This window comes from Palaemon carinicauda, chromosome 45 (assembly GCF_036898095.1).
Source record: "Palaemon carinicauda isolate YSFRI2023 chromosome 45, ASM3689809v2, whole genome shotgun sequence".
In the NCBI taxonomy this organism is placed as follows: Eukaryota; Metazoa; Arthropoda; class Malacostraca; order Decapoda; family Palaemonidae; genus Palaemon; species Palaemon carinicauda.
This window is the reverse complement of record NC_090769.1, coordinates 1,425,950-1,441,656: the sequence shown is the minus strand read 5'-3', so window position 1 is coordinate 1,441,656 and position 15,707 is coordinate 1,425,950. Positions and strand designations below refer to the sequence as shown.

At 40.1% G+C, this 15,707-nt stretch overlaps 1 protein-coding gene across 1 annotated transcript in view; it reads right to left on the bottom strand.

Annotated features, from left to right (window-relative positions):
* Positions 1-15,707, bottom strand: part of LOC137635008 (Golgi apparatus protein 1-like) — a 63,763-nt gene that overhangs the window by 16,192 nt on the left and 31,864 nt on the right. The window contains exons 11-15 of the mRNA XM_068367610.1: positions 14,041-14,149; positions 12,611-12,742; positions 11,241-11,338; positions 2,601-2,808; positions 61-246 (exon numbers count right to left, since the gene is read on the bottom strand). Of these exons, the coding sequence (XP_068223711.1) occupies positions 61-246; positions 2,601-2,808; positions 11,241-11,338; positions 12,611-12,742; positions 14,041-14,149 (733 nt within the window). The remainder of the gene's footprint in view (positions 1-60; positions 247-2,600; positions 2,809-11,240; positions 11,339-12,610; positions 12,743-14,040; positions 14,150-15,707) is intronic.

The following is a 15,707-nucleotide window of genomic DNA, read 5'->3' as shown; positions in this document are numbered from 1 at the left end:
CAGGGAAAAAATACATTCTTGTGCATTTTCCTAGCATCAAAACTTGCTCCAATAACTCACCCTTAAACAAGCAAGTAAATTTCCAGATTCTTCGTCACTACAGTGTTGTTCAATCATCTTCCTACAGGCAGTAACAAGAACAACATCTGTCCCAGGATCCAGGTGCTCCTCCTGTTCCCTCAAGAATATAAGCTTGTGGCAGACAGCGGTTAAATTACTACGATGATCCCTCAGGCATTCCAACACCTGAAACATTTGTGCAAGATGATATGCAGAACGGGGAGAAAACTTACAAGGAACATTATGTATAAGAATTTCTACCTCAGGAATATTTATAATTGTACTATAATGTATAGAATCAATCTAGCAGAGAATGTTTTCATGTTGAACAGGCTGACATACTGTGTAAGTCTTTTTATAGTTTATTTGTAAAAGATCTATTTTAATGTTACTGTTCTTAACCCCTTCGCTACAATGACATCGTTTGACATAAAATATGCCCTGTGATATTGATTAGATTAGATTTTATCTACAAAATAACATACAAATCATACATTGGTACATAAGAATAATATATAAATATTTTGTCCAACATACAGCTGATATTCAAAAGCTAATCATTCTATAATACAATATTTACTTCATGACATAAAGGAATTCATTAGAATAATGATAATGATTATATGTTTCATTTCGAAACATGACAATAAAAAACCATGCTTAAAATCTAACATTCATAATTTGATCTAACAACTCCCGCAAATGCCAAAGACAAAATGTCTATTCAAAATCATGAAATGAAATATAGGTGAATTGCATTACAAATGAATTACTCTATGTATAATATGATTAAAATCTTAAGACCCGGGTATCTTGCAATATTATAAGTAAAGTGTAACAAAGTTTGTACATCAAAACCCATTTTTTCCTTTTCCTTTTGTAAAATGTTTTGAGATTAAATAAAATTGTATATTGTCACCATGTGCAAACTCACATTTGACTATGTATGAAAAATTTCTCTCCAAATAAACAGCATGATATTCTTAAGTAATTTAGTTTGACATAAATGTCAATTTACCATAATTATTTTGTCCACACTCCATTATTAGATTTGGTTTATTCAAGGGCACTTGTGTTTTTAACATTAACAGTTCAGAAAGGGCAACTATATAATGCATCTTATAATACTATTCGCCTTCTGTACCTCTTTACCATGGTCTTCCACTGTCTTTGGGTAGAGTTCTCATGCTTGAGGGTACCCTCGGGCACACTATTCTATCTTATTTCTCTTCCTCTTGCTTTTGTTTTAAGCTTTTATAGTTTATATAAGAAAGATTTATTTCATTGTTGTAACTGTTCTTAAAATATCTTATTCTAATCGTTAATTACATCTCTTGTAGTTGATTTAATTTCCTTATTTCCTTTCCTCACTGGGCTATTTTCCTTGTTGAAGCCCTTGGGTTCATAGCATTCTGCTTTTCCAACCAGGGTCATAACTTAGCAAGTAATAATAATAATAATAAAAGCTACTAAAAATTAGAAAATATAAATATAGTTACTTACAGCCCCTCCACCTCGCTGGGCTATTTTCCTTGTTGAAGCCCTTGGGTTTATAGCATTCTGCTTTTCCAACCAGGGTCATAACTTAGCAAGTAATAATAATAATAATAAAAGCTACTCAAAATTAGAAAATATAAATATAGTTACTTACAGCCCCTCTGCCTCGCTGGGCTATTTTCCTTGTTGAAGCCCTTGGGTTTATAGCGTTCTGCTTTTCCAACCAGGGTCATAACTTAGCAAGTAATAATAATAATAATAAAAGCTACTCAAAATTAGAAAATATAAATATAGTTACTTACAGCCCCTCTGCCTCGCTGGGCTATTTTCCTTGTTGAAGCCCTTGGGTTTATAGCGTTCTGCTTTTCCAACCAGGGTCATAACTTAGCAAGTAATAATAATAATAATAAAAGCTACTCAAAATTAGAAAATATAAATATAGTTACTTACAGCCCCTCTGCCTCGCTGGGCTATTTTCCTTGTTGAAGCCCTTGGGTTTATAGCATTCTGCTTTTCCAACCCGAGTCATAACTTAGCAAGTAATAATAATATTAATAAAAGCTATTCAAAATTAGAAAATATAAATATAGTTACTTACAGCCCCTCTGCCTCGCTGGGCTATTTTCCTTGTTGAAGCCCTTGGGTTTATAGCGTTCTGCTTTTCCAACCAGGGTCATAACTTAGCAAGTAATAATAATAATAATAAAAGCTACTCAAAATTAGAAAATATAAATATAGTTACTTACAGCCCCTCTGCCTCGCTGGGCTATTTTCCTTGTTGAAGCCCTTGGGTTTATAGCGTTCTGCTTTTCCAACCAGGGTCATAACTTAGCAAGTAATAATAATAATAATAAAAGCTACTCAAAATTAGAAAATATAAATATAGTTACTTACAGCCCCTCTGCCTCGCTGGGCTATTTTCCTTGTTGAAGCCCTTGGGTTTATAGCGTTCTGCTTTTCCAACCAGGGTCATAACTTAGCAAGTAATAATAATAATAATAAAAGCTACTCAAAATTAGAAAATATATAAATATATTACTTACAGCCCCTCTGCCTCGCTTCACACTTTTACAAAACTTTTGGGCATCTCCTTCACACCCATTCTGAAGCCTAGGATCCAGTCTGAAATTTTCATGGCGTTGGAGTAATTGCTGTCGAAGTTGCTGACGACATGGTTTGGACACCTGGTGGCGATTGTCTCCTAGGATGTCATTTCGAACTTGCAAACTCAGGCATTCAATAACATCCGCTCTAAAAAGACAAAATTATGCAAATATAATTTTACAATGGTATCCATCCAAAAACTCCTAATAAATCCTAAAATAAAAGTTGATTTTCTCAATACTTAGAGTGCTTTTACTAGAAATACTTTGCTAAACTGGCATTGGAGTACTCTGATCAAACTTTTTCTTAACTTGTATTTGGTGATGACTTTACACAATGTCATGAATTGTACATTAAAAAAATATAAAAAAAAATAGATGTTCATACAAAAATCACAAATTTTAAGTAATTTGTATTTTTCCTAACAGTACTTACCAAGAACTACTTTCTTAGGAGTATCTGGGATCTCCTCCCAACCGACCAGAGTTTTGTGTAGTTTACCCTAGTCCCGTTTTCTATGAGGGGTAACCTCAGGTGGAGTGATACGCGCCCTGAGGCTAACCCCGGGTCAGAGAGCATGCTTTGTACTCCATGTTGGAACAATCAAATATCTATCTCTATGGGGAACTGTACAGTAGTTGAAACTTCATGAATTCATAAAACTAGGCAAACAGCTACACTATTCAGAATTACAAATTGCTGCCTCAACGGTGCTTTAATATTTAAAGGATGTCAGAAAGCTTAAGATAAAGAAGTTTGATTAGTCTAAAAATTTCACTTTCTGTTTATGCTGAGGAATGAAGAATTTTTAGCCTTACAAGACTTTGAAGGGATTGGGCATTTAATAACCCTTTTACCCCCCATGGACGTACTGGTACGTTTCACAAAACTCATCCCTTTACCCCCATGGACGTACTGGTACGTCCTTGTAAAAAACGGCTAATTACATTTTTTTGCATATTTTTTTATAACTTTTTGAGAAACTTCAGGCATTTTCCAAAAGAATAAGACTAACCTGACCTCTCTATGATGAAAATTAAGGCTGTTAGAGCAATTAAAAAAAAATATATTGCAAAATGTGCTTGAAAAAGAAAATGCCTGGGGGTTAAGGGTTGGAAAGTTCCAAATAGCTTGGGGTAAAAGGGTTAAGTTGCCTAAAGTACATGTTTAATACCTTCACAGTATATTTTATCATCTTTTTCTCCTTATAATCAAATCATTTACTACAACTGAATTGTTTTTAGGAACTTTCTAGTGATATAAATACATCATTTTACTTAGCAAAATAAAATACAGTAATCCTGAAGCTATTGTAGGCGTTATATTACAAATCACATTGCAAGATGAAAAAACGCAAAAAAAGAAACGGTACTGTGCAGTACTGTACGCTATATATTTCATCTTTATTTCTATTATTTTCTATGTTTTTTAGACTTATTTTTTATGTTGGTGCATTTATCATTCATGCCTTCTGATTGTACTTCCAAAGCACTGGCAGCATTAAGAAAGTCTGTGGTGGCATCCGTTTCCAAAACAACCAAAAAAAATTCACCACCAAAAATCTTTAAAGCTAGAAACAGTAAGGACAAATGTCATATACTGTATCTGTAGTACTGTATTAGAGTTCTGTACTTCACTAACCCTTTTACCCCCAAAGGAAGTACTGGTACTTTTCACAAAACCCATCCCTTTACCCACATGGACGTACCGGTACGTCCTTGCAAAAAAATGCTATAGAAATTTTTTTTTTTCATATTTTTGATAATTCTTTGAAAAATGTTATTTTGATTATAAAATAAATTTTTGAATATACTTACCCGGTGATTATATAGCTGCAACTCTGTTGCTCGACAGACAACTCTACGGTAAAAACTCGCCAGCGATCGCTACACAGGTTGCGGGTGTGCCCAACAGCGCCATCTGTCGACCATATACCCAGTTCTCAGTGTAAACAAAGACTCAATTTTCTCCTCGTCCCACTGCGTCTCTATTGGGGAGGAAGGGAGGGTCATTTAATTTATAATCACCGGGTAAGTATATTCAAAAATTTATTTTATAATCAAAATAACATTTTTCAATATTTAACTTAGCCGGTGATTATATAGCTGATTCACACCCAGGGGGGTGGGTAGAGACCAGCAATATATGTTTACACTTTTATGAGCTAAGGGTTTTTATTTCATTTTAGAAGTTATCAAAATAACAAAAACAAAATAAATAGGTACCTGGTAAGGAAGTCGACTTGAACAATTACTCTGCCTTTTAAGTACGTCTTCCTTACGGAGCCTCGCGATCCTCTTAGGATGCTGATCGACCCCTAGGATCTGAAGTATCAAGGGTTGCAACCCATACAACAGGACCTCATCAAAACCCCTAATCTAGGCGCTCTCAAGAAATGACTTTGACCACCCGCCAAATCAACCAGGATGCGAAAGGCTTCTTAGCCTTCCGGACAACCCAAAAAACAACAATAAAAACATTTCAAGAGAAAGATTAAAAGGGTATGGAATTAGGGAATTGTAGTGGTTGAGCCCTCACCCACTACTGCACTCGCTGCTACGAATGGTCCCAGTGTGTAGCAGTCCTCGTAAAGAGACTGGACATCCTTTAGATAAAAAGACGCAAACACTGACTTGCTTCTCCAATAGGTTGCGTCCATTATACTTCGCTGAGATCTATTTTGCTTAAAGGCCACGGAAGTTGCGACAGCTCTAACTTCGTGTGTCCTTACCTTCAGCAATGCTTGGTCTTCCTCACTCAGATGGGAATGAGCTTCTCGTATTAACAGTCTGATAAAATAGGATAAAGCATTCTTTGACATAGGCAAAGATGGTTTCTTAACTGAACACCATAAAGCTTCAGATAGGCCTCGTAAAGGTTTAGTTCGTTTTAAATAGAACTTAAGAGCTCTCACAGGGCATAAGACTCTTTCTAGTTCATTGCCTACCATATTCGATAAGCTGGGAATATCGAACGATTTCGGCCAAGGTCGAGAAGGCAGCTCATTTTTGGCTAGAAAACCAAGTTGTAGTGAACATGTAGCTTTTTCTGACGAAAATCCGATGTTCTTGCTGAAGGCGTGAATCTCACTGACTCTTTTAGCTGTGGCTAAGCATACCAGGAAAAGTGTCTTTAAGGTGAGATCTTTCAGGGAGGCTGATTGTAGCGGCTCAAACCTGTCTGACATGAGGAATCTTAGTACCACGTCTAAATTCCAACCAGGTGTAACCAAACGACGCTCCTTCGTGGTCTCAAAAGACTTAAGGAGGTCCTGTAGATCTTTATTGTTGGAAAGATCTAAGCCTCTATGTCGGAAGACCGATGCCAACATGCTTCTGTAACCCTTGATAGTGGGAGCTGAAAGTGATCGTTCTTTTCTCAGGTATAAGAGAAAGTCAGCTATTTGAGCTACAGAGGTACTGGTCGAGGATACAGATACTGACTTGCACCAGTTTCGGAAGACTTCCCACTTCGATTGGTAGACTCTAAGGGTGGATGTTCTCCTTGCTCTAGCAATCGCACTGGCTGCCTCCTTCGAAAAGCCTCTAGCTCTCGAGAGTCTTTCGATAGTCTGAAGGCAGTCAGACGAAGAGCGTGGAGGCTTTGGTGTACCTTCTTTACGTGTGGCTGACGTAGAAGGTCCACCCTTAGAGGAAGACTTCTGGGAACGTCTACTAGCCATCGAAGTACCTCGGTGAACCATTCTCTCGCGGGCCAGAGGGGAGCAACTAGCGTCAACCTTGTCCCTTCGTGAGAGGCGAACTTCTGCAGTACCTTGTTGACAATCTTGAACGGTGGGAATGCGTATAGATCTAGATGCGACCAATCTAGGAGAAAGGCATCTATATGTATTGCTGCTGGGTCCGGGATTGGTGAGCAATATATTGGGAGCCTCTTGGTCATCGAGGTTGCAAAGAGATCTATGGTTGGTTGGCCCCAAGTGGCCCAAAGTCTCTTGCATACATCCTTGTGGAGGGTCCATTCCGTTGGAATTACTTGCCCCTTCCGACTGAGACAATCTGCCATGACATTCAAGTTGCCTTGGATGAACCTCGTTACTAGTGATATGTTTTGACCTTTTGACCAGATGAGCAGGTCCCTTGCGATCTCGTACAACGTCAGTGAGTGGGTCCCTCCTTGCTTGGAGATGTACGCCAAGGCAGTGGTGTTGTCCGAGTTCACTTCCACCACTTTGCCTCGAAGGAGAGACCTGAAGCTTTTCAAGGCCAGATGTACTGCCAGTAGCTCCTTGCAGTTGATATGCATTATCCTTTGACTCGAGTTCCATAGTCCCGAACATTCCCGACCGTCTAATGTCACGCCCCAGCCTACGTCCGATGCGTCCGAGAAGAGAACGTGGTTGGGAGTCTGAACAGCCAGGGGAAGACCCTCTCTTAGGTTGATACTGTCCTTCCACCAAGTCAGGCAAGACTTCATCTTCTCGGAAATGGGGATCGAGACCGCTTCTAGCGTCTTGTCCTTTTTCCAGTGAAATGCTAGATGGTATTGAAGAGGACGGAGATGTAGTCTTCCTAATGACACAAATTGTTCCAGGGATGATAGCGTCCCTATCAGACTCATCCACTTTCTGACTGAACATTGTTCCTTCTTCAGCATGTTCTGGAAGCATAACTGGGCTCGGCTTATTCTGGGGGCCGACGGAAAAGCCCGAAAAGCTAGACTGTGAATCTCCATCCCTAAATACACGATAGTTTGGGATGGGACCAGTTGTGACTTTTCCATATTGACAAGGAGACCCAATTCCTTGGTCAGATCTAGAGTCCACTTTAGATCCTTCAGACAGCGACGACTGGAAGAAGCTCTGAGAAGCCAGTCGTCCAAATAGAGGGAGGCTCGGATGTCCGCTAAATGAAGGAATTTGGCTACATTCCTCATCAGCCTCGTAAACACAAGAGGAGCTGTGCTTAGGCCAAAGCACAGGGCTTGAAACTGGTAGACAACCTTTTCGAAAACGAATCTCAGAAAAGGTTGGGAGTCCGGATGGATGGGGACGTGGAAGTAGGCGTCCCTTAGGTCTAAAGAGACCATCCAGTCTTCCCTTCTGACCGCTGCTAAGACTGACTTTGTGGTCTCCAAGGAGAACGTCTGCTTTGTGACAAAGACATTCAGAGCACTGACGTCTAGCACCGGCCTCCACCCTCCTGTCTTCTTTGACACCAAGAAGAGTCGGTTGTAGAATCCCGGAGTTTGAAGGTCCGAGACTTTGACCACCGCTCCCTTCTCTAGTAAAAGAGACACTTCCCGTTTCAAGGCTCGTCTCTTGTCTTCCTCTCTGTACCTGGGAGAGAGATCGATGGGAGACGTTGCTAGAGGGGGTTTCCGTACAAAAGGGATCTTGTACCCCTCTCTGAGCAACTTCACAGATTGTGCATCTGCGCCTCTCTTTTCCCAGGTCTGCCAGAAGTTCTTGAGTCTGGCTCCCACTGCTGTCTGAAGAAGCTGGCAGTCAGACTCTGCCCTTAAAGGACTTGGTTCCTTTCTTCTTTCCTCGTTTCCCTTCGGCACGAGCACCTCCTCTGCTGGAGGCTCTGCCACGAAAGGGCGGAATAAAACGGGACGCTGGAGTGTCCATCCTTGGTCTAGCTGACAAGGTAGGCAAAGGGGTAGCTTTGCGAGCGGAGGACGCAACAAGATCATGAGTGTCCTTCTGTATCAATGAAGCGGCTATTTCCTTAATCAGGTCTTCTGGAAAAAGGCACTTGGAAAGAGGAGCAAAAAGGAGCTCGGATCTCTGGCACGGTGTAACACCAGCTGAAAGGAATGAGCATAGGTTTTCACGCTTTTTAAGGACTCCGGACACAAATGATGCAGCAAGCTCATTAGACCCATCACGTACGGCCTTGTCCATGCAGGACATAATGAGCAAGGAAGTCTCTTTCTCTGTCGGAGAGATCTTTCTGCTTAGGGCTCCTAGACACCAGTCTAAGAAGTTAAAAACTTCAAAGGCCCTAAAGATACCTTTCAAAAGGTGGTCCAGGTCCGAAGATGACCAACATATCTTTGAGCGTCTCATGGCAAGGCGGCGGGGAGAGTCTACAAGGCTTGAGAAGTCGCCCTGGGCAGAGGCAGGAACTCCGAAGCCGAGAACTTCTCCCGTGGCATACCAGACGCTCGATCTAGAAGAGAGTCTAGCAGGGGGAAACGTAAAGGCTGTCTTCCCTAAACTCTTCTTGGAATGCAACCATTCTCCTATCACCCGCAAAGCTCTCTTGGACGAGCGTGCGAGGACGAGTCTAGTAAAGGCAGGAGTGGTAGACGGCATGCCTAACACAAACTCTGACGGAGGAGAACGAGGAGCCACAGAAACAAACTGGTCCGGAAACATCTCTTTGAAAATGGCCAAAACTTTCCTAAAGTCCAAAGAGGGTTGAGTAGACTTAGGCTCGTCCAATTCTGATTGTGGTTTATCTATGTGTGCAGCAACATCATCATCAGAAAGTCCCTCATCCGATAACTGATGAGGAAACGGCAACGGAGTGGGTAACGGCTGGTTCGCTGAGTCCGGTCGCACGGGTGCATGCGTGACTGAGCCGGACGCAACGTCATGGAACTGCTGCCCAGTCTGTGAGCTGGCAACAACCATGGCAGCGCGGGGACGCACAGCGTCTACTCCAGACTGTCTGGGCTGATGTGGGTGCGCAGTGGAAACCACACTGGGTTGCGGAGGTTGACGCACCGCGTCAAAACAAAGCAACTCTGACGGTTGTTGAACCTCCCGAACGTCAACGGCAACCTCCGTGCGTCGCTTAACGTCAACATGCGGCTGGCAGATCACACTGGAACGCATGGGTGGAGGAACTCTCTCAACAGGTGTGCGTGGGAAGGTTACCTCAGCGTCCACAGGACGCACAACCGATCGTGTGGAAGGTTGTAGGCTAGGTACTGCACTAGCTGGTGCGGCAGCAACCTTCTCCGCACGAAAGTCCTGCATTAGAGACGTCAGTTTAGACTGCATGTCTTGCAGTAGAGACCACTTGGGGTCTACGGGAGCCGGTGCGGCGACAGACGGTGTTACTGTCTGAAGCGGTACCGCTTTGCCTCTCTTAGGAGGTGAGCAGTCATCGGATGACGGCAGCGAGTCCGAACTGACCCAGTGGCTACAACCGGGCCGTTGGACTTGCGCTGAAGGGACCGACTTGCGTTTTAACGGTCGTGAGACCTTGGTCCAGGGTTTCTTGCGAGAAACACCTTCCGAAGACGAGGTATAAATGGGCTCTCTCGTCTTAGTTAGGTAGGAGCGATCTTGGGTAGATACGCCCGATACCACGGAGGGAACGTCTGTTCGCTGATTAAAGCCTCTCGAACCCATTTGTCGTACGACATTGCTTCTCCCCTGGACTTGGGAGCTTGCAAGAGGTCCCGGACTAGGAGGACGACAGGCACGAACAGACGAACCCTCAAGCGCAACACTATCCACAACACTATCACTCGGCACTTTAGCACTTCCCAGTGCACTTTTGCACTTAAGCTCCTTCACATCCGCCATGAGCTGATTACGGTCACTAGCAAGGGACTCAACTCTCTCACCCAGAACCTGGATGGCACGCATCATATCAGCCATCGAAGGTTCCTGAGTGCCAGGAGGGGGGTTAGGAGCAACCACTACAGGGGAAGGAATAGGTTGTGGGGCATGAGGAGAGGATATATCAATAGAACGAGAAGAACTTCTCCTAACTCTATCTCTCTCTAGCCTACGTGTATACTTTTGAAATTCGATAAAATCGAATTCCGAAAGGCCAACGCACTCCTCACACCGATCTTCCAATTGACAGGTTTTATCCCGACAATTGGAACAAACAGTGTGTGGGTCGATAGAAGCCTTCGGAAGACGCCTTGAACAGTCCCTAGCATTGCACTTCCTAAATTTGGGGACTTGTGAAGGGTCAGCCATTTTGAATTGGTCAAAGGGAAATTCAAAAAACTATCAAAAAGTCATCAACAAAGAATCCGTTATCAAAAAGAGTTCAAGGATTTGTGTGAAGAGAAACCCTGCACAGCGAAAGCTCAAAACTAGAATAAAGTACTTCACCAATTAGATGTGAAAAAACTCCAGTTTAGCAACAGCGAGTAAGTACGTCTTGTCGACACCTCGACAGAGAGAAAATTGAGTCTTTGTTTACACTGAGAACTGGGTATCTGGTCGACAGATGGCGCTGTTGGGCACACCCGCAACCTGTGTAGCGATCGCTGGCGAGTTTTTACCGTAGAGTTGTCTGTCGAGCAACAGAGTTGCAGCTATATAATCACCGGCTAAGTTAAATATTGAAAAAAATCAGGTATTTTCCAAGAGAATGAGACCAACCTGACCTCTCTATGACAAAATTTAAGGCTGTTAGAGCAATTTAAAAAAAATATACTGCAAAATGTGCTGGAAAAAAAATAACCCCTTGGGGGTTAAGGGTTGGAAATTTCCAAAGAGCCCGGGGGTAAAAGGGTTAATGTTAATATTTCAATATTTTTTTCAGCAAGAATAGAGGAACAATGTATTCGAGGTGATAAAAGACTCAAATTAAATATTCTAAAGAAGCTTAAAATACAAAACCTAGAAAGAAACTTACTTATTCTTTGGTTTTGGTTTATTACAGAACTTGGCAACATCAGCGCTGCAAGATTCTTTGAATCGTGGAGAGAAAGTGTAGTCTTTCAGTGCCAACAACTGCAAAATCAAACAAATTTTATGATAATTTTTTTGTTCTAATAAAAAAATCACTAAAAACTTACATCATTTCATTGAATTGAGTACAAAATTCCAGCAGTTTTTTTTTTTTTTTGTAGTAGTAGTAGTAGTAGTAGTAGTAGTAGTAGTAGTAGTAGTAGTAGGGGATTCAGCATATGAAGCTTTATTTGTGATGGATAATGGGGGAGGGTGGGCTGTGGCACCCTAGCATTACCAACCAAACTCAGCTGAATCTCTCATCAGGTTGGAAGAAGCTAAGAGAAGAAAAGACCTCTTTTTGTTTTTTGGTTTTTATGTTGGCTACCCTCAAAAATTGGGAAAAGTGCCTTAGTAGACATAGATTTTTTATCTAAAATGGATACTGTATCTTATCAATAAAAGAAAATACTAACTTGATAAAGAAAAATTAGTTCAATTCAATGAGAAAATAAATTATTTCTATTATTTCTAAGGATATTTGTCCTATTAATGTACTATTTCAGACATACTTGTGACGTCATCACAGTGAAAAAGTGGTCGTAAAGTTGAACACTCGTATTTCGACAACTACCTGTACTACAGTTTGAGCACGCAACAATTTATGACAACAACAGTTTATCAGTAGAGCCTTTGTGTTTAAAACAAATGCAGATGATCAAATAACAGAAGAGATTACAATAGGGGCACAGAAACATCTAACGAAAACAAGAGCTTGAGAGACCTGTATCGAAATTAAATAGGTAAAGTTGGTGCAGACTGTGCTGAAATGAAGTTAAGTGATTAGCAAAAATATAATATTGGTGCTGATTAGTCATTTTGACAATGTGTGTTATGGGAAAACGGAAAGTCAATGGAAAAACTCTTCTTTTGCCATATAAGTTACAGTACGCATGAGAAAGTGATTCAGCAAGAGTATTGGAAAGACAAGTATAAATGTTCCTTCATACTCCAGACTCTTAGGCTATTCTTTTTATTCTAAGCTTTAAATCATCCGACACAGCACGTCATTATTCCAAAACATAAAATTTTGTGGTGGATAATGTGGGAGTGTGGGCTGTAGCACCCTAGCAGTACCAGCTGAACTCGGTTGAGTCCCTTGTTAGGCTGGAGGAACGTAGAGAGTAGAGGTCCCCTTTTTTGTTTTGTTTCATTTGTTGATGTCGGCTACCCCCCAAAATTGGGGGAAGTGCCTTGGTATATGTATATGTATGTATGTATGTATAAAATTTTAAACATAAGGATTTATAGAGTTAACTAATTCAAATAACTCACTTGGAAATGTTCTATTACAGCTTTGCACTTTGGGTATGGTCCCATGACTTCCACATTTTTGTGACGAATCAAGCAATCCAAGAGACTTCCATCTTCACTACCAACGGGCTGCTGAGACTCAGTCTTGCATATCTAAAGGGAAACATTTTAACCAAGCATAAATGCTAGAGTCAAATCAATGCAATGTATATCCTAATTTGCAGTAATAAAACAAAACATGACTCGATGCAAAACTATGACACAAATAACACTGAATGGTTAACCCTTTTACCCCCAAAGGACATACTGGTACGTTTCACAAAAGCCATCCTTTTACCCCCATGGACGTACCGGTACGTCCTTGAAAAAAAATGCTATACAAATTTTTTTTTTCATATTTTTGATAATTATTTGAGAAAATTCAGGCATTTTCCAAGAGAATGAGACCAACCTGACCTCTCTATGGCAAAAATTAAGGCTGTTAGAGCAATTTAAAAAATATATACTGCAAAATGTGCTGGGAAAAAAATAACACCCTGGGGGTTAAGGGTTGGAAATTTCCAAAGAGCCTGGGGGTAAAAGGGTTAATATAGTTATACATTTTATGAAACAGAAATCCCTTGAAGATATAATCTAAAATATGCAGAATGATAGCAATATCCATTGGCACATTAACCATTTATTTAAATAAATTTAACCTTCTTGAGATTCTTATGGCAGGCAAAGTTATTCTTTAAATTCCAGTGATGTTATCTATGTAATATTCCTTTCAAATCAATCAGAAATATTCATTTGACTTCAAGTAGCAATGAGATGAAGTCTGATGGGTGTTGGGGATAGTATCAACTCCACTTCCCTGAAGGTAGGGATAGTCTGAGAATCATTATAAACAATCATAATAAAATTTCCCTATTCTTCCTTACATTTTGTATGCAGTTATAGGTACTAATAGCAATAATATATGCTGTAAAGGTTATCATTGAAAAGGAAACTTAGCTATTTCTCCCAGGAGCAAAACGTCTTTGTGATCTACATCATTTTCTGCATTTATAAAAATTAAAGACAATTTTGTTCTTTGGTAGCTTTAAAGTCACTGAGAGTTCAAAATTGTTGTTTTTCATTTTTAATACACTACAAATCGGTATGCCACAACCAAGTTTACGTTTATTTAAAAATGGTATACAGTATGTGTAAAAACCATTAATCCTTTCGTCCCTAAAGGACGTACCGGTACGTTCCTGCAAAACACTGTTATTTACATGTTTTTGAATGGTTTTGACAACTTTGTGAGAAACTTCAGGTATTTTCCAAAAGAATGAGACCAACCTGACCTCTCCAGGACAAAAATTAAGGCTGTTAGAGCAATTTTAAAAAAATATATATAGCAAAATGTGCTCGAAATTTAACCTTATGGTGGGGGTAAAAGGGTTAAGACTTAAGTTATTCCTTACCTGGGGAACGACGGATGCACACTGAAGAGTTAGTTGTGCATTAAGCCCAGTATCTTTAGCCTCTGCTGCGGTATAGTTTCCAATGACCTCTTTACAATCCTGGTTTAATCTGGTGATTTAAAAAAAACATTAAATGAACTTCAATACAATATTTAACAGCATAAAAAATGTCTCAAAGTAATATAATCGTTGCATAAAATTTAGAGACTTTTATATCTAATAAAAAGCATGATAATGATCACTGCATATTCCAAAATATTTTTCAACGGAATTCGCACAAAAATAAAGCATTAAAGATACATTTGTATCAGATTCTGCATAGATTTTATTTACATAAGATTTCATGTCTAAACCTTACTTATAGTGGATTATACGCTCAAGTATTTTTTTACAAAAAGGCCATTAATGAGTTGTTATGCAATGATAACATTCCTTAATACTAAATATTGAGATACTGATATTAAAAAAAAAATTGTAAAAGTGATATAGGTTAGTTTCAATATTAATAAGTTACAAAATACAAATTGTTCTATGACATGAAACAAATTTTCTCTGATCATAATAAGCCTTTGGCCAAAGTTCACAAGGTCTTCCAAACTATCAAACTTTTTCATTTTTTATAAACGTGGAGGCAGAATAAGAAGAGCACCCTCTCACAACACTAGCGCTACCTGGACCCTCAGAAAGCAATCCAGGACTTCCTCAAATGTCATGAACTGTAGCTACAAGATTCGTTACGACGGAGAAAAAGACAGTCCAAAAAGGATTGCTGGATTCAGGAAAGAAATTAACCAAAATTTAATTTATTTTGTTATTGAAACCTGGTTTTTATCAAGTCTATACTAAGTATATAAGCTTGATATTGCTATTTTGTTATCCAATACCTGGTTAATTATTAGCATTAATTTCTTCATCACAAAGTCACTAATTATATCATTAAGCCCAAACTGAAATATGAGCAGGAGGGTGAGATACTGAATATCTCGGATTTCTCGCAAAGAGCTGGTGGAAACATCACAAACTTTCAGAGCAAGAATATGAGCAGGAGGGTGAGATACTGAATATCTCGGATTTCTCGCAAAGAGCTGGTGGAAACATCACAAACTTTCAAAGCAATTTGTATTTTTCCTAACTATTCAGAAAAAGATGCCCCTATAACCATACAGGCTGGTTTAAAATCGTGATATGTCAATATACTCGGACCTGACAGATGTGCGGGAGTGTTGATTCCTACCACCTCTTGTGGGTTGGGCTAAGGTTCTGTCAGCTGACAGCTGGTCGAGGAAGAACCTATATCCTTGGAAGGATATGATGTCACAATGTGTGGCCAATTAGGAGTACTGTATCCTACATTCTATCCATCCTCCCCCTCGTAAGGAGGGGGGGTACACACTTCTACAAATGAACAGCTGCTCAGGTTGGAAGCTCTCCCGCAGCAACGACTGATCCAACGAATAAAGGAATAACCACTGCACCTCAAAAGAGGAGAAGGAAAAGAGAAATAGGGACAGACACTCTACCTTCCAATCGCATGATTCCCAATCTCTATAACCCATAAGTTTTTTGACTGCTGTACACAATTGTCAGGTTCTTGAGCTAGGGAAATGATCATATGGGTCACAATTATTGTACATGAATGTAAAGTTCCAGATTGCAGTAAATGATCG